Source organism: Coregonus clupeaformis, unplaced genomic scaffold (assembly GCF_020615455.1).
Source record: "Coregonus clupeaformis isolate EN_2021a unplaced genomic scaffold, ASM2061545v1 scaf0165, whole genome shotgun sequence".
In the NCBI taxonomy this organism is placed as follows: Eukaryota; Metazoa; Chordata; class Actinopteri; order Salmoniformes; family Salmonidae; genus Coregonus; species Coregonus clupeaformis.
In genome coordinates this window covers 398,064-425,442 of record NW_025533620.1, presented here as the reverse complement: position 1 = coordinate 425,442, position 27,379 = coordinate 398,064, and the positions used below count along the sequence as shown (strand labels likewise).

The 27,379-nt window shown below is 45.0% G+C and overlaps 1 protein-coding gene across 2 annotated transcripts; it reads left to right on the top strand.

The window, feature by feature from the left end:
• Positions 1-494: 494 nt before the first annotated feature.
• Positions 495-27,379, top strand: LOC121582329 (myosin light chain kinase 3-like). Of its 2 annotated transcripts, none has more exons than XM_045213878.1 (13): positions 495-821; positions 16,844-16,937; positions 17,231-17,528; positions 18,273-18,811; positions 18,994-19,099; positions 20,018-20,111; positions 23,447-23,556; positions 23,769-23,910; positions 24,030-24,100; positions 24,354-24,482; positions 25,547-25,699; positions 26,564-26,699; positions 26,831-27,379. In XM_045213878.1, exons 1-13 carry the CDS (start codon positions 744-746, stop codon positions 26,903-26,905), a joined length of 2,025 nt encoding a protein of 674 aa, XP_045069813.1. In that variant the 5' UTR covers positions 495-743; the 3' UTR covers positions 26,906-27,379. The 2 variants fall into 2 exon arrangements, with proteins under 2 accessions (XP_045069813.1, XP_045069812.1); XM_045213877.1 differs by lacking the exon at positions 495-821 and adding an exon at positions 11,903-12,686.

The window sequence follows — 27,379 nt, the reverse complement described above, 5'->3', positions numbered from 1 at the left end:
TGGGATGCTTGCCAGTAGGTGAAGACCTTTCCATTCCACCTAAAACCCTGTTGCTGCCAGTCTGAGAGGAGGCTTCTTTATCCCTGAGTCTAAGACGGGTGCTTTTGAGGTTAAGACCAGCAACACGATGCCACTGCATTTGCCACTGCACCCTCTGTTGGCCCAAAGCAGAGTCGTGTTAGGATCAGATCCCTAACAGGTTCACGCACACACTCAAAAACCACACACACGGAGGGGTAAACAGGGTGGGGTCAACTGGTATTAACCTCAGTGGGGTGCAGAGGGCTTTCGTGAGAGATCTGAGAATGGGCTCTCTTCACCTCAGACTAGGAATCATCCTCCCATCATCACTGGGTGGGAGGAGGACCCCCACAGAGACTGTCCAAAACAAAAAGGCCAATCTGAACCCCTATTAATAAAGCAGGACACTCACATTTCGTGCATACCCTGCCTAATCTCAGGCAGCTGTTATCTCCCTGCAGGAAGTGCTCTTCGCTCAGGGCCGGCCGTGGTGCTGGAGCAGTGCTGATATCAGTACGGGAGGGGACAGGACAGGGACCCAGCTACAGCACAAGACGAGGCACCGGGCAATAAGATAGAGTTGTCTCTGGGAGCACCCCATCTTTCTTTTCCACTATGTTTCAGTACCCAGAGGGCCCGGCTTCCCCATTCACCCTCTCCATAAGGCACAGAGACCCTGGTATGGAGAACCGTAGGTCCTAACCTTGGGCAGGGAGAAAGTGATGGGGACCTCCATTTACAGAACTCTCCTTCTACGCACTGGAGGTTTCAGCGTGTCTGACTACATTCAAAAGTTCACGGTAAGACACCTGGCTCTCATTGCTTTTGGGTTGAGGTTACACAAGGTCGTTTTATTTTCGTCATTTTATTTAATCAGGTTCATGGATGACATGTCTGATGAGATTCAAGCCAGACTATTGGTCACACAAGGCTGCCTAACAATAATAGACATCTAATAAAAGATGCTCGGCAAAACAAAATGAATTACTGACTAGACTCTAGAACATTTCTGTTTTGTTCTATTATTCATAAGGGCCTGGGGTTACATAATATTACAACTCAAATCATCATACACTCTGATTCAGAGGGGTTTGGTTAAATGCGGAAGACACATTTCAGTTGAATGCATTCAGTTGTATAACTGACTAGATATCCCCCTTTCCCTTTCCTTTTCAAAGAAAACAATGCATCAGCATCACTGAACAGAAAGAAACAAACAAACAGCCTCCTGCTCAAAATCACATTAGTGCTCGGTCAGTGAAGCGAGACCAAGTCACATTCACAAGTCACATTTACTGTACCATATCTAACTCCTTTACTTTTTAGCATTGCCCTTAACACAGCATAGGAGCATGGGGGTATGTTATTTGGAGGTGGGCAGGTGTAAAAAATGTTTTGGGAGAGGAGTGAGTTATTACGGCTGAGTCTTGTTTTTCTCAATTACCATTTAAGTCCTTGAATTAAGATTTCTTGTGAAGTAATAGTCATTATTTCGTGTTCTTGAATAATGTGTGAAGCATAGCACTCAGGGTTTGATCATTTGTTCAACAAGCTTGCCGAAAACAGGACTTCTTACAGAAAATAAGTTGCTTAGATTTGGTTGTTATTTTGAAGGTCTGTTTTTGTTTCTCCATATCTAAATTCTCTTCAGGAAAAGGATAAAGACAGTTTGTGTGTGTGTGTGTGTGTGTGTGTGTGTGCGTGTGTGCTTGTGTCTCTGTGTGTGTATTAGCATGCTATCTGTTCGTGATCCATAGCTTTAACTCTGGCAGCTGGCTTAAGAGCAGACACACGTCCCTATTATCATCTGGGAAGCTATACTTATTAAGTGACTTATGAGTGGATACTCAGAAGGAGGGAGCAAGTCGTAAACAGTCTCTTCACTTCAGACTACCACCACTATGTGCATACAAACAAATAAACAATGGGAACTTTGGGAAGTCTACAACTGGCACTTACCATCAATAATCACTAAAACTACTTTGGTTTAAATATATTTTACATAAATATTACATCAACCTTTCACTAGGATATGCTGTGTGGTATTACTCCCACAGAACCACAATGTTATTTTAAACTTGTGATTGACATACTTGTATCATATTGATGTCAGGGGTCATGGAAAAAGAGGAGCATTAGGTGCAGCAAAAACTTTCCATCAATAGCTCTCCAAACAGATCAAAATACTGACTCCTCTGGTCTGCCAAGAACACTAACTAGACCCGCTAGGCTCAAATCTTGCCACGCACACTTAGATGCATAAAACACTTCATGAAAATGATTGACTTGTTTTGATTAATCAGTATACCAATCATATACTAATACAAATCCAGAGAATTTCCCATGCACACAATGCTGTCAGCAGAACATGCACCCCAGAATGTTCCATGCAGTATATAATGTAGAGAGGTGCACACCTGTCAGGAAAGATAGAATTAGATTTTAGTGGGTTTATGGCAAACCTCCCACTAACCTCCACCCCCAATTCTTCTTCACCCCACCTCACAAAATTCAGTCACGTAACATGGAACTGCCCCCGTAAATGCTAGCTAGGAGAATGGAAACTATGCAGAGGCGTTCAGTCAGACAGTTTTCATATGTTTTCTCTTTTGGTAGACAATGGGCTTTAATGGTGTAAGGTTAGAAAGGGTTAGATGGAGAGGACCGGAAGAAACCCAGAATACCCGCTCCAGTGACCTCACAGGTGTGAAACGTTGTGTCAGGGAGGTAGCTTTGGTAAATCCACCAGGTTAACCCTGTTCAAGACAAATAGCCATGGTATTCCTACAGACAGCTTCAGTGTCCAGTTAGTTGGTGCTCCTTTATTTCCTTTGTCTGATGGTCTCCCACTCTCTCTCAGCTGTGATGTTATTGGTGACTGCCAGGAGCCATGTTTATTGTTACAGATACTGTTACAGACATTAAATACAAGTAAACATGTGTTATGTAACTAGTGGTACCACAGCAGCTGTGCAAATGAGGGAAACTGTCCATGTGTTTGATGTCTAATGGTCCCTCCCGGCAGGCACGTGCACAGGCTCTACCTGTGCAGAGAACATGCCCCTTTGCTCTTCCAGTATCTAAAGTGACCTTTTGGGTGGAAGTATAATTTCCCCCAAAATGTTGTATTTTAAAAATAAAATAAAAGTTAGTGTTTTTTTGTTTGTTGTTGTTGTTCTGAACCCACTGCCCACAAGTTGTCGTTAAAGTGTCACAGTTGAGTGTAGAAGTGGTGTGGAATCAAGCGCAGGACACACAGAGGCTTTGTACTGACGTCTTTAGTGAAGACAAAAAGAACAAGCCAAACACGGCTACATATAACCTGGCAGGCAAGCGAACTTTACGCACACCGGTAAAGTACATACAAAGGCACAAAAGTGCGGAGCTCTCTACTACACCGAACAGAGAGACAAAAACGAACTAGCATCCCACAGTGACAACGAACAATTACACACAACACATGACAAAACTCAAGAGAACTTATAGGACGCATAATTAACACTAACAAGTAACAGGTGTAACAAAACAGACAAAACCAATCAAACATCGAAACATAGAACGGTGGCAGCTAGTACTCCGGAGACGACGACCGCTGAAGCCTGCCCGAACAAGGAGAAGGAGCAGCCTCGGCCGAAACCGTGACAGTACCCCCCCCCCCCCTTGACGCGCGGCCCCAGCCGTGCGCCGACCCCGGCCTCGAGGACGACCAGGAAGACGCGGAGCAGGGCGCGTGGGATGACCACGATGGAACTCGGTCAGAAGAGACGGGTCTAGGATGTCCCTCCTCGGCACCCAGCACCGCTCCTCCGGGCCGTACCCCTCCCACTCCACGAGATATTGGAGACCCCCATCCGGCGTCCTCGAATCTAGGATGGACCGAACAGTGTAGCGCCGGAGCCCCCTCGATGTCCAGCGGGGCGGAGGAGTCTCTTCTATCTCATAGTCCTGGAGTGGACCAGCTACCACCGGCCTGAGGAGAGACACATGGAACGAGGGGTTAATATTCTTGTAATCAATTGGCAGTTGTAACCTGTAACACACCTCGTTCAATCTCCTCAGGACTTTAAAAGGCCCCACAAACCGCCGACCCAGCTTCCGGCAGGGCAGGCGGAGGGGCAGGTTTCTGGTCGAGAGCCAGACTCGATCTCCAGGTGCGTACACTGGCCCCTCACTGCGGTGGAGATCGGCGCTCGTCTTATGTCGACGGATGGCTCGCTGCAGATGGATGTGTGCAGCGTTCCACGTCTCCTCCGAGCGCCGCACCCACTCATCCACCGCAGGGGCCTCGATCTGGCTCTGATGCCAAGGTGCCAGAGCCGGCTGGTACCCTAACACACACTGTAAAGGAGTTAGTTTAGTGGAGGAGTGGCGGGGAGAGTTCTGTGCCATCTCGGCCCAGGGAACATACCTCGCCCACTCCTCTGGCCGGCCCTGGCAATACGACCTCAGAAACCTACCCACATCCTGGTTGACACGTTCGACCTGCCCATTACTCTCCGGGTGGTAACCCGAGGTAAGGCTCACCGAAACCCCCAAATGCTCCATAAACGCTCTCCAGACTCTGGAGGTAAACTGGGGGCCTCGATCAGACACTATATCCTCGGGTACCCCGTAATGCCGGAAGACGTGGGTGAATAGAGCCTCAGCGGTCTGTAGGGCAGTAGGAAGACCCGGCATGGGAAGGAGACGACAGGCCTTCGAGAACCGATCCACAATGACCAGGATGGTGGTATTCCCCTGTGAGGGGGGAAGGTCTGTAACAAAATCCACCAAGAGGTGAGACCAGGGTCGTTGTGGAACGGGCAGGGGTTGTAACTTACCCCTGGGCAAGTGTCTGGGCGCCTTACACTGGGCACACACCGAGCAGGAGGAGACATAAATCCTCACATCCCTGGCTAACGTTGGCCACCAGTACTTTGTGCTAAGGCAGTGCACTGTCCGGCCAATACCTGGATGCCCAGAGGAGGGTGACGTGTGAGCCCAATAAATGAGTCGATCCCGGACCTCGAGCGGGACGTACGTCCGACCCACCGGACACTGTGGAGGGCTAGGGTCGGTGCGTAACGCCCGCTCGATCTCCGTGTCGACCTCCCACACCACCGGTGCCACCAGACAAGACTCAGGTAGTATGGGAGTGGGCTCAACGGACCTCTCCTCTGTGTCATACCGCCGAGACAGGGCGTCTGCCTTCCCGTTCTGGGACCCAGGGATGTAAGTGATCTTGAACACGAACTGGGCTAGAAACATAGTCCACCGAGCCTGGCGAGGATTTAGTCTCCTAGCTGCCCGAATGTATTCCAGGTTACGGTGGTCAGTCAAAATGAGAAAAGGGTGTTGAGCCCCTCAAGCCAATGCCTCCACACCTTTAGGGCCTGTACCACGGCTAACAGCTCCCTGTCCCCTACGTCATAATTTCGCTCCGCCGGACTGAGCTTTTTCGAGTAAAAAGCACAGGGGCGGAGTTTAGGTGGTGTGCCGGATCGTTGCAGAGAACGGCCCCGATACCGGCTTCTGACGCTGGCCCATCTCCACTTGGAATGGTAAAGCGGGATCCGGATGCGCCAGCACCGAGCCGAAGTAAACAGGTCCTTCAGTCTCCCAACAGCCCTGTTCGCCTCAGCTGACCACCACAAGCGCACCGGACCCCCTTCAGAAGGGACGTTATGGGAGCTGCCACCTGTCCAAAACCCCCGGATAAACCTCCGGTAGTAATTCGCAAAGCCCAAGAACTGCTGCACCTCTTTCACTGTGGTTGGGGTTTGCCAATTACGCACGGCTGACACACGGTCAACCTCCATCTTCACCCCTGACGTGGACAACTGATAACCCAAAAAGGAGACCGACTCCTGGAAGAACAGACATTTCTCTGCCTTGACATACAGGTCATGCTCCAACAGCCTCCTCAACACTCGGCGCACCAGGGCTACATGCTCGGCTCGGGTAGAACTGTACACTAGAATATCGTCTATGTACACGCACCACTCCCTGCCCCTGCATGTCCCGGAAGATCTCATCCACAAAGGATTGGAAGACTGATGGAGCATTCATTAACCCGTATGGCATGACGAGATACTCGTAATGACCCGAGGTAGTACTAAATGCTGTCTTCCATTCATCGCCTCTCTAATGCGCACCAAGTTGTATGCGCTCCTGAGGTCCAATTTTGTGAAGAACCGTGCCCCGTGTAATGACTCCGTCATAGTCGCAATCAGAGGGAGTGGATAACTATATTTCACAGTAATCTGATTGAGACCGCGGTAATCGATACACGGGCGCAAACCTCCATCTTTTTCTTCACAAAAAAGAAGCTCGAGGACGCAGGGGGAAGTGGAGGGCCGTATGTATCCCTGTCTCAGAGACTCGGCAATGTATGTCTCCATTGCCCTCTTCTCCTCTTGTGACAAAGGATACACATGGCTCCGTGGGAGCGCAGCTCCTGCCTGGAGGTCTATCGCACAATCCCCTGTCTATGAGGTGGCACTCGCGCCGCCCTCGCCTTGCTAAACACGAGTGCTAAATCCTCATACTCGGGGGGAACATGCATTGCGGGCATTTGGTTTGGACTCTCCACCGAGGTCGCCCCTACGGAAACACCCAGAAATAGCCCCACACACTGGGCAGACCACCCCTTAAGAGCCTTCTCTCGCCACGAAATGGTAGGATCGTGAGTAATCAACCAGGGAAGCCCCAGCACCACCGGATACGCAGGAGAGTCAATCAGGGATAGCTGAATCGTCTCCTCATGACCCCCCTGCGTCTCCATCCTAAGTGGCACTGTGACCTCCCTGATCAACCCGGATCCTAACGGACGGCTATCTAGGGCATGTACAGGGAAGGGATTATTAAGCGGTAGGAGAGGGATCCGTAACTCTATACAAAATTTACGATCTACAAAATTCCCAGCTGCGCCTGAATCTACTAGCGCCTTATGCTGGGAACGAGGTGCAACCTGTGGAAAACAAACAGATATGGTTATGTGCACGACAGAAAGCTCTAGGTAAGTGGGGCGCCTACTCACCTGGGAGGACTCCCCAATGTGTGGCCTGCTGTCTCGTCCTCCAGGAGACCCTCCCCAGCACCTAGCCGCGGTGTGCCCTCCACGGCCACAGTTGGTGCAGGGGACGGCCCCCCTCGGGCTCCCTCTCCTCCGTTCTCTAGCGCCAGCACCCCCGAGCTCCATAGGACTCGGCTCGGAGGTGCTGGAGGGTGGAATGGGCGACCCCCACCCAGGACGTCCGCGGGTGGCGAGCAGGGTGTCTAGCCGAATGGCCATGTCAACCAATTGGTCAAACGAAAGAGTGGTGTCCCTGCACGCCAACTCTCTACGGACGTCCTCCCTGAGGCTGCAGCGGAAGTGATCTATGAGGGCCCGCTCATTCCACCCTGCATCTGCCGCTAGAGTCCGGAACTCCAGTGCAAACTCTTGACCGCTCCTCATCCCCTGCCGGAGGTAGAATAGACGCTCCCCCGCCGCCTTCCCCTCAGGTGGATGGTCGAACACTGCCTGGAAGCGGCGGGAGAACTCCGCATAGGTGATCGTTGCGGCGTCTATCCTCCTCCATTCGGCGTTGGCCCACTCCAACGCCTTGCCGGTGAGACAGGAGATGAGGGCGGAAACGCTCTCGTGTCCCGAGGGCACCGGGTGTACGGTGGCGAGGTAGAGTTCGATTTGCAACAGGAAACCCTGACACCCGGTCGCGGTGCCGTCGTACGCCCTCGGGAGCGAGAGCCGAATCCCACTGGGTTCCGGAAGTTGGACAGGTGGACTGACCGATGGTGATGGTGTGGTAGGTGGGGGCGTGGGTACCCCGCTGGCCTCCCATCGATGGAGGGTGTTCATCACCCTATCCAGAGCGTGCCCGATCTGGTTGATCCTGTCCTCCTGTCCACGAAGGCGCTCCTCAATAATCTCGGTAGGTGCGGCTGCTCCTGCTGATTCCATAGTAATGGTGTGTAATTCTGTCACAGTTGAGTGTGTAGAAGTGGTGTGGAATCAAGCGCAGGACACACAGAGGCTTTGTACTGACGTCTTTAGTGAAGACAAAAAGAACAAGCCAAACACGGCTACATACAACCTGGCAGGTGATTCGAACTTTACGCACAATGGTAAAGTACATACAAAGGCACAAAAGTGCGGAGCTCTCTACTACACCGAACAGAGAGACAAAAACGAACTAGCATCCCACAGTGACAACGAACAATTACACACAACACATGACAAAACTCAAGAGAACTTATAGGACGCATAATTAACACTAACAAGGAACAGGTGTAACAAAACAGACAAAACCAATCAAACATCGAAACATAGAATGGTGGCAGCTAGTACTCCGGAGACGACGACCGCCGAAGCCTGCCTGAACAAGGAGAAGGAGCAGCCTCGGCCGAAACCGTGACATAAAGTAGTCGAAATGGCAGATTTGGTCATTGATAAGCGCCTAATTTGGAACGCAATGGCTGTACAGTAACATTCTATACATGACGTCAGAACTCAGGGTCTCTGCTTCACAGGGCTGTACGAGTTTTGACTGACAGTTGTTCTAAATTTGACAGTCGTTCCAAATCCCTCACGTTAATTGGGCAACTTTTGAGCATTTGTTGTTGTTTGGATTCAGTCTTGTGTCAGGTGAACTGTTGTGTCCTCACCTTTGGTCTGATAATTTCTCCACAAGATCCAAAGTGTTCTCTTTCAATTGCTACCATGGTCATGCATATGCTTTTATAGTTATTTTGTTAGAAACATTTCAATTTGTCACTATCCATATAGGCCAGTTTCCACGAGTGTAAAGGGTTAAGCAAAGCAATAAATGTAATAGAGCTACATGACTACAGAGTTATTATAGATGAAATATGAAATTACTTTGAGACTAAGGGTTATTTATTTAATTTGCCATTAAGATGTGGCCATCTATTGCTTTTATATACAGTAACTAAATAATTAAAGTAGCCTAATAATTTCTCAACGAGTCCATGACCGCGGTTGCAGTGATTCTTTTGTGTTGTTGTGGTCTTGGTAGTAAGGGCCCACCCCACATGACCCATGTGTATTGGGTCACATCATCATCGCTGGCCTGATCCCATGTCACCCCACCTCTCATTATCTATTGTTTCCTATTATTCATTGCATCTGGCTGCCCCATTTGGGGGGGTAGACATTCATTTATGAGCGATGCTACTGCCAACGCTTACTTTCTGATATGCTAGGATGCTAGCTATCTAGCCTGCCCTGGGTTATTGGGTGGTAAATATAGTTGTTATGATTGTTCAGAGCTGCTGTGACGCACACCCCCAGTCAGAAAAACCCCTTGTGGAAAACCACAGCGGAGCCATATTCCTTTGGTGGGCCAGCATCCTACCAGAGATTTCCATTGCATAATATGGTTACATTTCAGTGGGATGGTTCCTGGCATAGGCCCAAGGCAGAGAGCTAGCCTATAGTCTCATTGGGAAGGGTTATATAAATAAAGCACCCAGCTTACATTTTGCCCATTATACTGGGCCTAAGGGACTCTGTCCACAGCGTGGCGGTGTTACAGCTCCATATGGATGGTTCTATGGACCATCCTCTGCTTTCCGGACCAGGAGACAGCAACCCATAATTTCATCAAATCATTGCATCACTATTCACAGCACTGAGATGAGGACATATCCTCAGAATTTATGATAACTGAATTAGAAGACATTACTTTTGTCTTCTCAGAAATGGCCTTAACGCATATTTACCAAGAGGATTTAGATTTAAACTGTTTCCTAGAGATCATTTGTCAACAGCTGTCAACAAAAGTTTTTAAGGTCTAGCTTGTTGAATAATTGAAAATCACAGATTGCATCATTGAGGTCCATTTGTCATAGAACTGTCTTCTCAAGAGTAGGTTAAACAACAAACAGTCTTTGCAATACCTGAATACTTCTACTAATGACTGGGAGATGGGAAAGACCCATGCAGTACAAAATGCCAGGATGTTCCAAGAAAACATTCCCATCAAATGGGACAGCAGGGGACAGTAGGAGAAACAGTAGGGAACTGAAGGGGAGATCGGGGTTGGTTATCACACTTTTTACTCCTGTGTGTATTTCTCAGTACCAGTATATCTTACAAGACTCTTTTCAACGTTAACAGAAAGACAACAGTCTTGGGTGGAAATAGGGACTCTTTTAATTATTTTATCTTATTCAACATAAGCCATCAAACACACTCTGTCCACTTGTGACAACCAGCCCCTTCGCAGGGTTGGTTGTCGTATGGGGTGGGTTGTCACAATGTTTGCTAGCAGCTTATTCCTTTTGTAACAGGAAATGACGCAATATAGCACACAGTCTTAGAAATAGCCTTTCTTTGATAGAACGATATTCCTAACAGAATTCAGCATTTTATACCTTGAGAACAACATATGACATTTTGAATATATTTGTGTGTGTATGCGTATGTTTGCACACGCATGTGTACATGTGTGGGTGTGTGAAATAAAACATATTTGTGTGAGAGAGACAACACACCCAGATAGCACAGATACCTCTGCCCAACAGATGTATACATGATGCATTGGGAAGATGCAGTTTAGACATTGTTTGCTAATTGGCAGGACGTCTCACATTCTACATTCTAAATTCTAGAGTTCTACATCGTTTATACGTCGGCCAGGCATCGACATTCTATTCTGATGTCTTGGTGACGTCTTCCCAATCTGCAAACGCTCTCCACACTACATATTCCCAACACATTTTGATATGTCGGCCAAAGATGTTCGTGTTTACTGGGAAGGGAGGTCTTTATAGTAACAACACAAAAGACCTTGGGATTATTGTATACTGGCAGTGGCAATGTCCCCGAACAATATGCTTACAATGGAGTTGATAGTAACAACCAACCCCACCAATGCAAATTAAGATGCTAGTTACCACATGGCTTGACCTAGCAACTCAGAAATAGTTTTGGAATAGCTCTCCCTTTCCTCTTCTCAATAAACATAATTTGTCATGTATAATCCCATAATTCAAACATTTATAAAATAAAATAACAAGACATACTTTATATGTTTTTTATTTTACCTTTGAGAAACACATACATTCTCCTCACCTCAATGCTTTGTCATGCTGACATGAATTGACCAGGTGGATTATTACTCTAGATTGGGAGTAATAAGCACTGTGACAACCAACCCTAGTCTCCCCTACCATGGACCAGAGGGCGACTGCTTAGATTCCTGCTTGCACTTCATCATCATTCCTCTGTCTACAGAGGTTTATTTTTAAAGGGAAGTGTCAGCCAATGTCAAGTCACGTTCCTTTGAGCGATGTGGCGGACAGTCGCCCAACCAGAGAAGCTGTGCTGGGCGGACCAGAACCTTTATAATAATAATATGCCATTTAGCAGACGCTTTTATCCAAAGCGACTTACAGTCATGCGTGCATACATTTTTGTGTATGGGTGGTCCCGGGGATCGAACCCACTACCTTGGCGTTACAAGCGCCGTGCTCTACCAGCTGAGCTACAGAGGACCAGCTGTTCACCAGTGGTTCACTTCACTCTATCAGCACCAGTAAACACACTACAACATATACCAACTAACAAACAAGCAAGCAAACAAACAAACAACCTGTAAATCCCAATGGGGAAGTAACATGACCATGGGTAAAACATTTAAAACAACAACCTTTCCAAAGCTCACATCTCTCTCTTAATACTGGCAAAAGGCCATATTCAAAGGCCATATTCAAAAGGTCATTCCTTGCATTCCCACCAGTCAACAGTATCTTCTAAGGTTGAATTTAAATGTTTTGGTGACGTCAAGCGGCCATTGGAATTTTGGCAGTGATGGGGCTACTATATAAAATGTTGGGACAGAGAGAGGTAGAGAGAGAGGGAGGGAGGGGGGGACAAGTGGAGAGATAAGATAGCGAAGAGTTGGTGTTTATTTAAGTGGTGTCATGTCTCTGGCACATACATACAACAGGGTCCGGCAGAGCTGCCTGTATGGGAGAGGAACAACAACACTTCGGGAGCTTGAACTAAAATAGATCCAATGCAGCTTGGAGCAAGGTGGATTACCACAGCTTCCATTATCTCACCTGACACTTGTCCCCGCTGTGTGGAATTTCTTGGAACTATGAGTAAACCGGAGACATTGGCCACCTGCCTTGCCAAGATGTACGAGGGGGGTAAATTGGACAATGCTGGGGCCCCTTCTGGAGCAATGAAAAAGCCAACTAACAGCCTGCTGAACAGCCTGGGAGGCATGGAGGTCAAGCTGAATCATCTTGAGGTGAAGGTGGAGCAGATAACCTGCAGCCAGACAGAGGTCCTTAGGAGGCTGGACATGGTGTGCCAGGGTATGGGGACGCTGGGGAAGGACCTGGCCCAGCTCAGAAAGGACAGGGACCCCCAGGCGGGGGACAGGGGCTCTCGTGGAGGTGGAGGGCACCCAGCCTTGTTCTCGGAGGTCAGGGTACTGTGTGGGGAGACCGTGGCGCTGCTGAAGAACCTGCAGCAGGAGGGTAAATGGCAACGGGAAAAGATTGAGGGAATCGAGAGCTCAGTTTCGGCCGTGGACAAGCTCTGGGGATATGTGGGGGAAGTCTTCCGGAGCTCCAAGATAGTGGAGTTCATCTTGAAAGGCATCGTGCCCTGGAGGAAACAGGGCCTACTGTACAGCCAAGAGGAGGAGGTCAGTGAGCTCATGCTGAAGCGGGCTGGCACATCTTTGCCATTTCAGAACAAATGTTAGAGTTATTTTGAGTTATGGTATTAACATTTGCTAATAATTTCTTTTGTGAGCCATGACTCTGGTTCACCCTTCCCACTTAATTTAACCTTTGGAAAGAATGCAGTGCATTCTGTACAGTGTACAGAGTGCACTGTCATTATGTTTTGTTCTCACACTTTTAAATACTTTCTCATTCAAATGGGAACATGAGTTCAAATGAGTTCATAATTTGCATATGGGATATGCAATTTTCATCCTGTTTATTATAATTCACTACTCCTATGATGTGGTGTAAAATAAAGGGAACGATTTGTCTTTGAAAATGACTAATCCATGCTTTGGGCTTGTGGGAAAGGATTTCAATGTTGGTGATTTGACTACTATAACAGCATCTTTGTTAAATGTTAACTCTTAATAAATGGTCATTGCTATTTTCATAGGGCATGACCTAACATAATGAGGAAGTGTAAGTTGAAGGTGGGCGTTTGTCCAGCAAAATGTCAGTTGAAATCCCCAGTGCAAAGTGTTGCTACTATAGTAGCCTTGTGCAAAGTCACTTAACCTGGCAGCCTGTGTCTGACTGTCTCTAGAATGTTTGTTCAGCTGTTGGGAAACAATGTGTAATATTACTACCAAGACAAGGCTGTTTGCTAGCATCAAATCCAAAGTGAAACTGAAGTGAGAGAGATTTTTCCCACTGACTGTATGCTTTCCCCCCAGATCATGACAATTTAGGTTAAAGAATCTAGCTTACATACAGTATAATGTATGAAGAATCAATTTTCTAATTCATATCAACAGTAGGTTCTCATCACTGGCATCTTGATAATCTTGACATGAAATACTAATGTTTGCTACCACATAAAATAGCCTACTAACAAACCATTAGAAGGCAGCTGGAACCAAATGCTGGTCATCTATTCGTTTGAACATAGAATTAGGATAGTCATATTTTTTTTATATTTAACTAGACCAAAGGAATTTCCAGAAATAGCCATCCCTGAGACCGGGTGTGTGATGAGGTGTGACAAGTCAATATTGTTAATGTAAACAGTAACAAATACAGGACTCAGACCCCTGCGAGACACCTTTCGTAATATCCAGGAAACCTGATTTAACACCATCAGTAGATACACATTGAGTTCTATCTGTCAAGTAATTTATTAACCAGTTACATGCAGCCTGGCCTAGGCCAATTGAGGAAAGCCTCTGAATTAGCAGTGAGTGATCAACAGTTTCGAAAGCCTTTGACAGTACCATATAATAGTCAGGTAAAATATATGGGTTAATTATTCAGCAATCAGCGGGGCAGAGAGCTGCAGCAGAAATGGATCAAGCATATCAGCCTCAGTGGATTTGTTTTACATCAATCTTAAGCATGGCATCTAGCACATCACAGATAGTGAATTGTTGAAATTAAAACAAAGATGACGGGTTAACCGTCGAGTCAGCTAGAGGCTGGCAGAGGGAAGAGCAGTCGATTGACTGACCAGGGTCAGTTAAACCATAATTTCTCTCAAATAAAAAGCCTGCCGAGATAAAATGGTGAATAGAAGCATCACTTATTGTCACGATCGTTGAAGGGAGTGGACCAATGCGCAGCGTGATAAGTGAACATACTTTATTTAGATTCACCACACGAAACAAAAACAACAAAACGATAACGTGAAGTCCTTGGTTACAATACAAAACCAACACGGAACAAGATCCCACAAAACACTGTGGAAAACAGGCTGCCTAAGTATGGTTCCCAATCAGAGACAACAAGCAACAGCTGATACTCGTTGCCTCTGATTGAGAACCACCCCGGCCAACACAGAAACACATGAGCTAGATAATCAACCTAGAACACAAAACACATAGAAACAACACACCCTGGCTCAACATAACAGAGTCCCAGAGCCAGGGCGTGACACTTATCCCATTCTTCTCAGTTATGATGCCAGAGTCAGACATAACTTGTTTCGGCAGGGATGAAGAGGAATTTGTACGCTTCAGTGCATGTACTGTTTTCCAAAATGTAAAAGGATCACCAGCAGAGTCAGAGATAGAGCTTAAAAAGTAGCTTGACTTAGCTTTCTTAATCGAGATAGTATCTGTTTCTCAATTGTCTGAAAGATTGCCAGTCCACTACAGAGTCAGTTTTCCTTGCTTTGGCCCATGCCTGATTTCTCACCTGAATGAGCTTAGATGTCACGCCCTGGCTCTGGGGACACTGTTATGTTGAGCCAGGGTGTGTAATTCTATGTTTGTATTTCTATGTTGGCCTGAGTGACTCCCAATCAGAGGCAACGAGTGTCAGCTGGTTGTCTCTGATTGGGAGCCATATTTAACTGTCTGTCTTTCACTTTGTGTTTGTGGTTTCTTGTTCCGTGTTGGTTGGTGTATGTAACCAGGGACGTCACGGTTTCGTTTTGATCGTGTGATCATTTATTAAATAAAGAAGATGTTTGCCTTCAACGCTGCGCCTTGGTCCTCCTCCTTAGACGAGCGTGACATTAGATAGCTCAGAAGAAAACCAAGAGTTAGATCTATCTTTGACTCTGAATTGTTTAAAAGGGGTGTGTTTATCTGCCAGAGGAATAAATATGGAGGATACATTTTCTAGAGACAACTCAGGGTTAGGAATACAGGAGAGAGTTTAAAGTCAATGCATATGCTCTTAAATTGATCTGAGGCCAGGTATAGCCAATCCAGATTAAAATCCCCTAAAATAACTAACTCCGAAGACAGAAAAGGTGTTAAACACTCAGATATAGCACCAAAATAAGTCTTGTAAAACGATGTGGCCTTAATGGCCACACAAGTACTCTTACATCTCTACCCGGTACAGCCAGAAGAGATGCCACTTAGCCCAATATTGGAATAAAGGAGCCTAACGTTACTCCTTACTCCAAGGACCTTACATGTTCTGTTTAAAGGGCGAATTGGCTCTGGAAGCCAAAACAGCCAAATTCTCCATCTAAACGTGAATCGAATCTCTATTTTGGTTAAGGTCTAGAAACATAAATCCTTTACTTTCACATCACTTCAAAAAACACACTTACTGTACACTGTTTTAACCGGTTTAACACAGTTGCAGCCGACAGTATTTTTCAATGACAACACGTTTGTGGCGTCTGTCTTCCGTTTACACACAGCTGTTCGAAGATGCAGATAGCTAATTAGCACAGGTAGTCCACTCTGTCTACTGTCTGTTTTCCGTAAACAAGTACTGTAACATAATATGGCCGTGTGGGAACCCTACCCTATAAAGGTGTGTATCAATTTAACCTTCTGTTTTTTGAAAATTATTACATGAAAGACAAAAATCCTCCCTACAGAAGACGCCTTCGTCCAATGACTCTTATGTGTAATGTAATGGAACTGAGAGTCATGATCAAGGGCTACTAGCCACTGTGCTACTGCCTCTGCATTGCTTGCTCTTAGGGGTTTTAGTCTCGGTATCTGTAAAGAACTTTGTGATTGCTGATGTAAAAAGGGCTTTATAAAATACATTTGATTAATAGATTGAAATGTAGAGTTATTTTGGGGTGGAGATAGTGTAGTTTAATTTAGTGTTAGTAATAGTCTGATAGTATTAGGCAGACAGATGGACTCTATAATGAGAGTCAGTAAGGTATGCCGTGCGAACACAGATCACAACAGCATTGCTTCTTGCCCACCCATGCTATGACCCTGCGGTGTACTTCCAGGCCAGATCCACTGCTGGCATCTCCCAGTTACTCATGGCTTAGTGTAAACAAATAAGTCCAGCTGAGTCGGCCCAGTAGGCATCTGTTATCAGTTATGTGTTGTCATTTCAAATATGCCACACCAGTTCATCATTAATACTAAAAAGACCATGCCTCAATCATACTCCATGCCTCAAGTCCATGCCTGAAGTATTGGCAATGTGGTGATGAGTGGATGTGAACAAACATTTAGATAAGATATTTCAGCTTTTAACTTTTTTATTTATCCTGTTTGCTATATGTGGTTTATCTTGTTCAAACTTCATGTCATACATACTCCTGGAATAGAGCTACTATACCACATTGGTGGTAGAATGATTGTTAAACCTGATTGTGATAAAGTAGTAAGCAACAATATGTATGAAGGATGTTCTCTTCACTCAGAAAACTAAATCAGAAGATAGCAGCGCAAAGCCTAAAGTCACTCTTTGCGACCAGGGGACTCAGGTCCAGGAGGAGGGCTTACATATCACCAGAGGTAAGCTGGACTTGTCTCTGTGTTATCTGTTGGCATTGATACATATTTTTCAGTTAATGTTTTTCAATCAATCAATCAATTAATGAATGAATCAAACATTATTTATACATCACTTTTCTTACATCAAATGCATTTTAAGGTACTTTCAGTCAATGTTGACCAGTTACTGACAACTTAAGGCATTGCCTGGATGTTTTCTGCAAAGTTAATGTGAGTGGGTGGGGATTCCATAAGCTAATGAGTGATTACTTGAACTAATTCCTTCTGGTATATCTGTTGCTGTTATCCCACAGGTGACCAGCAGGCAGTAAAGCTCCCTGTAGAGGAAGCGAAGGCCACAGACCATGGAGTGGAAGTCCCAACTCCTCCTGAGCCTGATCCCTGCAGGTTATCAGAAGCTCTCACAGAGGGCCCTGCAGTGGACGAGGCCTTATTCCCATCTACCAATAGTGATTGGGGTAGTAAAGGATCTCGCAAGCCCAAAGAGGTCACCTTAAAGAGCAGAGAGCCCACCAGAGTCCAGACCTTCGCCCCTGATGTGGTTGTAGCTCAGGAGGAGGTCACCATCGAAGTGCTCTCTGAGCTGAGGAGGTAGGCTGACTGATTCATAACCAATAGAAAATGCCAGTTATCCAAAGTGAAATCTCTCTTGTTATTAAGTTATTATTTTTAATTTTTTTAAATGGCAGCACCATTACTCCCAACGGGGTTATGAAAAGTGTGACAGGTGGACCTGTTGAGTTGACATTAATTGTCATCAAAGAGATCCAACAAAGAACATGCACTCACTGACCTACACTTTCGGCTAGAAATGTGAAAGCACCGTGTGGATATAATAAATGATCCTCAAGCTAAACCCCACTGCTGCCTTTTCATGTTTCTAATGAAAGGGTCTCAAGTGCCAGTGGGCTCTCACGCTGAGTAGGGTGAGCAACATGAGGTACATGCTAAAGGGAATACAGAACATCAAAGGGCGCTTCCGTTGTTTCCCATTTTTACATGCCTACTATAAGTGGCATTTCAAGAATGGGGGTACTTAACATGAGAATCAGCATCCGTCACTACTCATAGCCTAGAACTCATATTGTTACTATCCATATTTTGACCTGCACTGTTGGAGCCCGGAGCATAATATTTTCACTGTACCCTACAATTACATCTGCATCCCTGTACGTGTGACTAATAAACACAATCTGATCTAAAAATTGAATCGAATATATTGCTGTCACATTGGTTTCATTAGTTACATATATATTCTGTTTAATTAATGAAGAAAAGTGTAGGTCTATGCATTGTTCAAACATTGACTGTTTTGTAATGTTCCTGTGCTGCTAGGACTCCTGATGTGACTATGATTTCGGTGGGCAGTGAGTTAGACAGTCAGTACAGCAAAGTCAAGGAGACAGAGGTTCCACAAGGTCCAGAACCCACTGCATCTGAGCCACCTTCCTCCACCACTGAGGAGCAACCGCTGGAGCAACCGCCGGAGCAACGGCCGGAGCAGGCCCCTGAAAGTGTTCCTCTTCCTTCCAAGGAGGACACTCTCCCCAAAGAAGACTTTACAAAGGCTACAGTCAGTCCTCAGGAGCCTGTTGTCATTGTAACACCACTAACCCTGTACAGCAGTGCGCTAACAAGCCCACTGAATGTGGTCACCAAACCGGAGCCAGAGCCAGTAATGATTGTCCCTCAGGTCCCGCCTAAGCCTGTGGCAGCCACAGAGCAGCACAAACCAGTTCCACCTCAACCAGAGTCTGAGACAGTGAAAGACTCTGCAAAACCAGTTGTCCCTCAGCCAACTTCCTCTTTAGTTGTTAAAAACTCTACAGCAACTGCACAGGCGGCAGCCCTAGATGCACAACTATTGGTCATAGGTAAGAACGGCAATATCAATGTCATTTTCAGCACAATATGGATTGCACAACGGTATGTTACTGGGTGAAATTCAGTATGAAATATGCTCCTCATGGTCTGTCAATCCTCCAATAAGTCCACAGATCATTACCCATACCACCAAGCATTTAATAAATCATGCTCCTGTGCTCTTCCTTTCCAGATGACTGCCCACCCTTACCTGCTCCCTTTGAGCACCGTATTGTGAGTGCCAAGCAAGTCCCGATGGGCTCTTATTATGCTGTAAAGCCTAACGAGGTTCTTGGAGGGTGAGTCCTAATTCTTAAGGGCAGCGAGAATGTGTTTACCGTATAGAAAGACTGAGGTGTTGCATATATTATGCCCCCTATTGTTACCCTCCAAACACAACAGACTTACTGTAAGTGAGGGTTACCAACTGTTCTTTTACTGCTATAAATACACTGTCAGGTTGGCATCTACCCCATGATATTGGCTGAAAATAGTGATGTAGAAAACACAAGAGGAGCAGCTTGCTGCAGCAGCAGTAACCAGGTGCAGCATTAGCAGATAAACAGGGTTAGCAGACTGACAGACTGTGCAGTATAGCATGATAGCAGGCGATGGGCAAAGCAGGGAGAGAGTACATATCAGCAGCAGAGCTGAACAACTGGCAACACAGACAGGGCTAATCCCCCACAGAGTCTGCAAATAAGCACTGGCTTCTTTCATGCTTGTCATGGACAGGGTTTATTTTGGGCAAGTGTTGAGTGACCATTTGCATAGGGGCTTTTTTGAATGTCCATGTTCCATGTAGAGTAGAGGCGCTCTCTTGCTACATAAAGAAGTTGGCTTAGTAAACTCTCCATGTGTGGCGGATGATGATATACTTCCAATGAAACCAGAGGAGAAAAACAGGTCCTTGGAGTATGTCTGCAAAGCCCTGACCGAGGTCAACGCAAAGGATACCCCTCAAGGTTGACTGCTTGTGGGTCTGTGCTGTGCTCTTTGGTGCCTTTGTCGGGGTGTATGTAGCCTTGAGTTCTCGCATTTTAAAGGTTGTAACCTGAGGCACAGATTCCGAGAATACCGCGCTGAGAGTCTGTGCCTGGGCGGCTAGGGTGTATGTATGTTCATAATTGTCTATGAACAAATATTTGTGTTCACACCTGTCTCTTTAGCATGTATGTAAAGTATCTATGCACTCATAACTGTCCTTGTTTCCACAGGGGACGTTTTGGGCAGGTCCATAAGTGTGCAGAGCTGTCGTCGGGCCTAATCCTCGCTGCGAAGTTGATCAAAGTCAAGGGAATGAGGGAGAGAGTAAGTGGATATACTACAACAGACCTGTGGTCTTTATACCCCTCCTCTCTCTGACTCCAACCTTTCACACCCACCCTGACCTCTCTCTATGTTCCTGTGAAGTTTATTTATGAGGTTCTATGTGAGCAATTCTCTAGCCGCAGCTTAAAGAGATACTCACACGTACAAACGCATACTATCTCTCGCTCTCTCTCTACCTCAAAAACTATGCAACAAAGTTAAAGCTGCAACCTGTAACTTTTTGGGTGACCCGACCAAATTCACATAGAAATCTGAGTTATAGATCTGTTATTTTCATTGAAATCAAGTTTTGGCCCTGATTTAGCTGTCCCAGGCAAGTTTGAGATCAGAGACAAAATCCCCATGTCGTTGCCTACTCGGGGCGCGCGGCCGTCACCGACTCTCATTTAATGTGAGTGGGTCAGAGACACAATCTGAGGGCTACCGATCTCGTCTTTGAGCTGTCCCGATATTTTCAAACGTTTGATTTTATCGGTACAAAATCTGCAATTCTCTTGTAGTGTGAGCTGTGCTATGACAAGTTTTGAGGACAGTGATCAGCAATAGCCAATGAGATGATGACGTTGTTTTGCATTACCCAGAATGTGTAGACTCTCGAGCAGGAGCAATGACTACTAGTGTTTTATTTATTTATCCCTTATTTTACCAGGTAAGTTGACTGAGGACACATTCTCATTTACAGCAACGACCTGGGGAATGGTTACAATGGAGAGGAAAGGGGATGAATGAGCCAATTGGAGGCTGGGGATGATTAGGTGGCCATGATGGGATGAGGGCCAGATTGGGAATTTAGCCAGGATACCGGGGTTAACACCCCTACTCTTACAATAAGTGCCATGGGATCTTTAGTGACTACAGAGAGTCAGGACACCTGTTTAACATCGCATCCGAAAGACGGCACCCAACACAGGGCAATGTCCCCAATAACTGCCCTGGGGCATTGGGATATATTTTTAGACCAGAGAGAAGAGTGCCTCCTACTGGCCCTCCAACACCACTTCCAGCAGCATCTGGTATCCCATCCAGGGACCAACCAGGACCAACCCTGCTTAGCTTCAGAGGCAAGCCAGCAGTGGGATGCAGGGTGGTACGCTGCTGGCATAGTATGCATTTGTACCTGTCTTTAACCAAAGCCAAAGTGTCAAATCGTTACAGCTATGAAGTTCAGAAGCAATGTTATTCAATTCAAAATGTTGGCTACAAATTTGAACTCTGTATGGCAAGCGTGAATGTCTGACTGAAACCTTTTTTGAGGCTGCTTTGAGCCACAGCTCGTTCTAGCTACGTTAACAATCTAATCACATCATCACGTCATTGTTTTCACGAGACAGCGTGGTGGTATCGAGAATCCTCACGACCAAGTGAAGAATATTGTAGTGTGTGACACCCCGTCTGTGCCAGATCAGTTGATGTGTGTAAGCAAGACAAATAACCACAGGAAAGACGGTTGTTTAATGTGAGAGGTTCAGCGATGTCGTGTAGTGTACACACGGCATAAGAAGCTATTTCTATGCTTCCCGTTTGTAAGTTTCATTTTTAATTTTGGCTCTGTAAACCAGCTTCAAACAGCTGAAAATACAATATTTTTGGTTATTGAAAATATATTTCACAGCGGTTTAGATGGTACAATGATTGTACACTCTGCATTGCTTGTTTTGTCACATAAACTGAAATTAGGCGAACTATTACAATTTTAGCAACCAGGAAATGGTTGATTTCTGTATATTGCACCTTTAAAGAACACATATTTACATTTTCTATTCTCACTCTCTCCATTTCTCTTTGACATTCACAGACACACACTCTCTGAGAACGCACACAGCATGCACCTGTGTCTCTTATCTTACCCCAAATCCATCACGGCTCCCGTCGAGATTCATATCACATCCTTAGCCTTCAACATGTGACTCCTATTACACCTGCTAATCCCCACACTCTCTTTATAAGCACTTTTTTAATTATGTAACTTTGACATCTCTTCTGACCTTGCCTTTATTGACACATTGAATGTGTACAACAGAAAGCTGGTACAGAAAGCTGGTATTGAATTTGTGATTAATAATGTATTTCTTAATCAATCAAAAACGTAGCTTTGGGAGTAGAATCTGAGACACTGAGCAAAGTATGATGTTTCTTATGTCCAATATGTGATGTAGTAATTTTGTTCAGAGGTAATTATATGTGATTTCCGAGTTTCTGTTTGATCAGAATGGCAAATGGCTCTTCTGTACTCATATATCAGAAATATCCACTTTTAATTTGTTTCTTACTGGAATAATACCAGGGTTCAAATAATTTTTGGGGTATTTCAATTACTTTCAAATAACCTTTTATTTCGATTTTTTTGAATATTGGAATGTATTTGAAAATAGTCAAATACACTGACTCAAATACATGTACACTCCCATGCATTTAACCCAGGTCGGTTACGTATTTGAAATAATGTATTTGGAAATAAGTATTTGAAAATACTTTTAAATAGTAGGCTATTTATAGGAAATTATTTGAAAATACTTTCAAATAATTCCAATATAAGTAGATGATCGGGGCCACATTATATTAGATGACTGATAGGGGGCGCTGTGTTGAAGCCACCATGACTCCATCTTGGCACTCCACCACCATTGTAAAAAATATTTTGGAAGCTATAGGAATGCATTTATTAATGTCTACATTCATTTTTGCCACATTTATTCTATTACAGACACCTTAATGTATACTTTTAAATTATATATATTTTTTAAATTGGTTACTAATGTTACTGTCCCCACCACAACAACAAAAATACTTAAATACATGTCATTTTGACCTTGAACATTTAATTGAAATGCTGTAGAATTCCATTCATTTCCTATGGAGGATTGTGCCTACTGGGGAGTGCCAATATGGCTGACTGGTGGCTTCAAAGCCTCTCAATACATAGCATCAGCAATCCAGGGTTGATATACATCATTGATTTGAACCCAGGTCTGCATAATACATTGTTCAATTAATGTGTTTAAGGTATAGTGCCATATATAGTACATATAATTGGTATGTGTATAAGCACCATCCAGAGTGGTTAGATGTTGATGATAGATTGTGATTTTCCTTTTGCTGAGATTGAGTCACTTCCTATTCTCTCTTCTCTTATTTCCTTATTCTCTCTCTCTCTCTCTCTCTCTCTCTCTCTCTCTCTCTCTCTCTCTCTCTCTCTCTCTCTCTCTCTCTCTCTCTCTCTCTCTCTCTCTCTCTCTCTCTCTCTCTCTCTCTCTCTCTCTCTCTCTCTCTCTCTCTCTCTCTCTCTCTCTCTCTCCTCCCAACGGGTAACAAAGGATGAAGTGAAGAATGAAATTGGGGTGATGAACCAACTAAACCACGTGAATCTGATTCAGCTGTATGATGCCTTTGAGTCACGGACAAACCTTACACTTATTATGGAGTAGTAAGTCATTATTCTCATTAAGTCAGTATTTAGAAATTGCAACTCTAATAGCACCTATCTGCACGGCAGCTTTGGGACGGCAAATACTGTTCCAGGCTATAAAGCATTGTTTTAGTAGAATTAACCTCTATGCCACTCAATTTCCTCAGCTCTTCTTTGCACAGTAGCACAATATCACTTTTACAGCACTGACCAGCTCCCTGTCTCTGCAGTGTGGAAGGTGGCGAGTTGTTTGACCGGATCGTTGATGAGAACTTCCAGCTGACAGAGCTGGATGCCATCGTGTTTATGAGACAGATCTGTGAGGGGGTACAGTACCTCCATCAGCAATACATTCTCCATTTAGACCTCAAGGTAAAAGTAATATACTATACATAGAATATATTGCAAGACTTGTTAGTTTACATGGATTTTAATTATATTACATATCACCCATATCATCATTCTTACATGCTCTCCTTATTTCCTCTCAGCCAGAGAACATTCTTTGTGTCAACTCCACAGGGAACCAGATCAAGATAATAGACTTTGGTCTGGCCAGAAAGTACGTTTCTCAGTATTTTCTCCATTCAGTGACAAGAACTGTATTAATCTACAAATCTCATCTATTGACATCCCCCCTTTTCCATCATCCTGAATTGAGTAGCCAATGAGGTAGCTATGGTAACAGTCACCCAGTAGACCGCTTGGTAAAAAGTAGGCCATCTCTGTAAATCTGAGTCTCCACCCATGACGCTCTGTTGTAAGACGTGAGACCTTTATGATGCCATAGTTCAGATGTGCTTGTCTCCCCTCAGGTACAGACCCAGAGAGAAACTAAAGGTCAATTTTGGCACCCCAGAATTTCTGGCTCCTGAGGTGGTCAACTACGACTTTGTCTCATTCCCAACGGACATGTGGAGTGTGGGAGTCATTACTTATATGCTGTGAGTATCACGACACACACACACACACACACACACACACACACACACACATATACATACACACACACACACACACACACACACACACAAACACACAGAGAAACACCTCCGCTTGACAAATACACTCACCACACACATCTGCTAGGCAGCCGCATCAGTCATACCTTGTAACACAGTGGAAGCTGGTGGGAGGAATTATAGAAGGACAGGCTCATTGTAATGGCTGGAATGGAATACATGGAACGATATCAAACACATCAAACATATGGAAACCACGTGCTTGACTCCGTTCCATAAATTCCATTCCAGCCATTACAATGTGCCTGTCCTCCTATAGCTCCTCCCAACAGCCTCCTCTGGTGTAACATGAGGATCTGATCTATTGTAAAGGGTCAACCAATGGTATCCTAGCCACTGGAAACATGCTTGCCATCCATCTATAAACGCATGTTTGTCTCTTGTCACTCACACTAGCACACTGTTCAGCTATGACTAAATTCATACCCACTGCTGCCTCCTCGCAATGTTGCCTGTCAGCCTCAACCATGGCCCTGAATGAACTGTGTGCATCCCAGTGGCGGCCTGGCTTTTCTCAGGACCTGGTAGATTCAATTAATGCTAATAACCTGACAGCTGTCCAAGGAGATTTAGGAGGGTTCACCCAAAATAAGAATGTGTGACTGTCCCACTCTATGCCGCCAGCTTGCCTGAATACCTAGCACTACCCAGGGATCCATGGTGCTAATTGAATTATTATATTATATTTAGAGTAAGCATCAGTATGTGAGTGTGTTTTGTTTCAATTTCTCTGGAACGTGACACGCACATCTGCTCCTTTGTAACCATTGCCCACAGTCTTTGTGTTGAAGTGTGGTATGGGTCTAAGATTCATAGTCTCAAACTTTGTGTTTACATACCTGGCCCATACTTTTCATTCCAGGGCACTGAGGCAGAGCTCTCTGTAGCATCATGACTTTGATTAATGATTTGTCTTTCTTTCTCATGAGTCACATGAGGACTATATGAAAATGTGACTAACCAAGAATATCTCACTGTTTTATTAGTCTGAGTGGACTGTCTCCATTCCTGGGGGACAACGATGCAGAGACTATGAACAACATCCTTCACGCCAACTGGGATTTTGATTCAGAGGCATTTGAGAATGTCTCAGAGGAAGCTAAGGACTTTGTTACCAGACTGCTGATTCCAACTAAATGGTAAACAAAGACAATTCATGTTCTCCTATTCATCTATATTGTTTTCCCCTCTTTGTCCTCCCAACTCATGGCCATAGCACCATCTCATTTAGTAAAATGAAAAGGCCTATTGTTTGCGTAAGGCAGGTATATTCCAACTGAATGCACCTCATTGCCACTGAATCACAATCAGACTGTTGATGGTTCATTTTGCCATGTCTAAATGGGTTATTTGAATATGTGCCATGAAATCCAAATGAGTTGAGTAAACAGGATATAGAAGGTCAATAGAAAGTAGCACATTTGAGTCACATTAAATACAAACTACACTGCCAGGGCCTGAGTGAGTTGTGTGTGCTCCCACACTGGACTGTTCACTTAGTGGTCAGCTGGCAGGAAACAACGACAGCCTGGATTGCAGATGGCAACAGGCACATTGTCAATATTTGGGACCTTGTTGTTCTTTCTGTGCTGTGTCACCATTAATGACCTGGTCATTCCTAATTGGGGCACTCAGTTGTGTGTTATTCACCCCCACACCCACTATCAGCCATGGTGAAGAGGATCATGGTGTGTTCATCATTAGCCTCTGTCTGTAGGCTACTTTTCTTTCCAAGGAATGGGTACATCTCTGCTTTTAGCAGCAGCTATTTCATGACAGGCTACCAGCATTAGATGAGGCATGGGTTACGGAGAATGTTTTCACCCCATAAAGGCAGCGGCATTGAAAACTCAGTTTAGAAACAGAAAGTGGAAATACGCTTTTGGAAGTTGTGGGAGTTGTATCACAGTTTAAAATGATAGTTAACCAATTATCTTGATGAATGTCCATTTGGGCCGTAGACCTGTGTGTATTGATACCCCTATCGTGGGTCTGTATTGTAGCAGTCGACTCAGTGCAACTGGCTGCATGAAGCATGCCTGGCTGAACAATCTGGAGGATAAAGCCAAATTACACCAGGTGCGGCTCAAGTCCCAAGTCAAGCTCCAGCGCTACCTGGCAGCTCATAAACAGTGGAAGGTGAGGACTGAAGCCCGTTCCGCATGTTCCCATGCATCCCTTCATAGGTCTACACATTGCATCTGTGTTACAGTGAATTGTCTGAATAATATAGAAAGTCATCTAAATTCAATGATTCTACTTCCTTGCAGAAACACTTCTATGTGGTTGCTGCAGCCAACAGGCTGAAGAGGTTTCGCCAGAATCATCCAATAAACACTGTATAGCATTGAGAAGACTGCTATCAAAGACTGGGTAGTTGTGCCTCACGTGTATTGCTGCCGTGCTGCACCTCCATGGCAGGCATTCCTGCCATTTATGCTAGTTGGACTGAGGCAACAGAACAGGACGTGATCTGCAACACAGTGTCCGGCGTTGGTATGCAAATTACAATGATGGACATTGATTGAAATGTACTGCAGTATTCTAATAACTTTGTGCACAACTTTGTACAGTCTTCCTGTGGGTGATGTTAGTGATTACTAAATTACACAGGGCTCACAGAGCGCTTCAAGCTGGTAGCCTACTACTTACTTTGGTGTAATTGTTTATTTAATGACAAATCTTACCAACATATGTTTGAGCTGCTTTTCTGAATGTACCATTTTCTGCACATCAAGTTGAAGTCACAATGACACATTCACAAGGCTTTCTTTTTTGGTTTATTTAATATGGTAAGTGAATCTTCACAATCACACAGA

Coding starts and splice junctions, on each gene's coding strand:
- LOC121582329 (XM_045213877.1), top strand. CDS start 12,045: ATGCAGCTTGGAGCAAGGTGGATTACCACAGCTTCCATTATCTCACCT. Junction 19,100..20,017: donor CCTAACGAGGTTCTTGGAGG/GTGAGTCCTAAT, acceptor TTGTTTCCACAG/GGGACGTTTTGGGCAGGTCC. Junction 23,557..23,768: donor CTTACACTTATTATGGAGTA/GTAAGTCATTAT, acceptor CTGTCTCTGCAG/TGTGGAAGGTGGCGAGTTGT.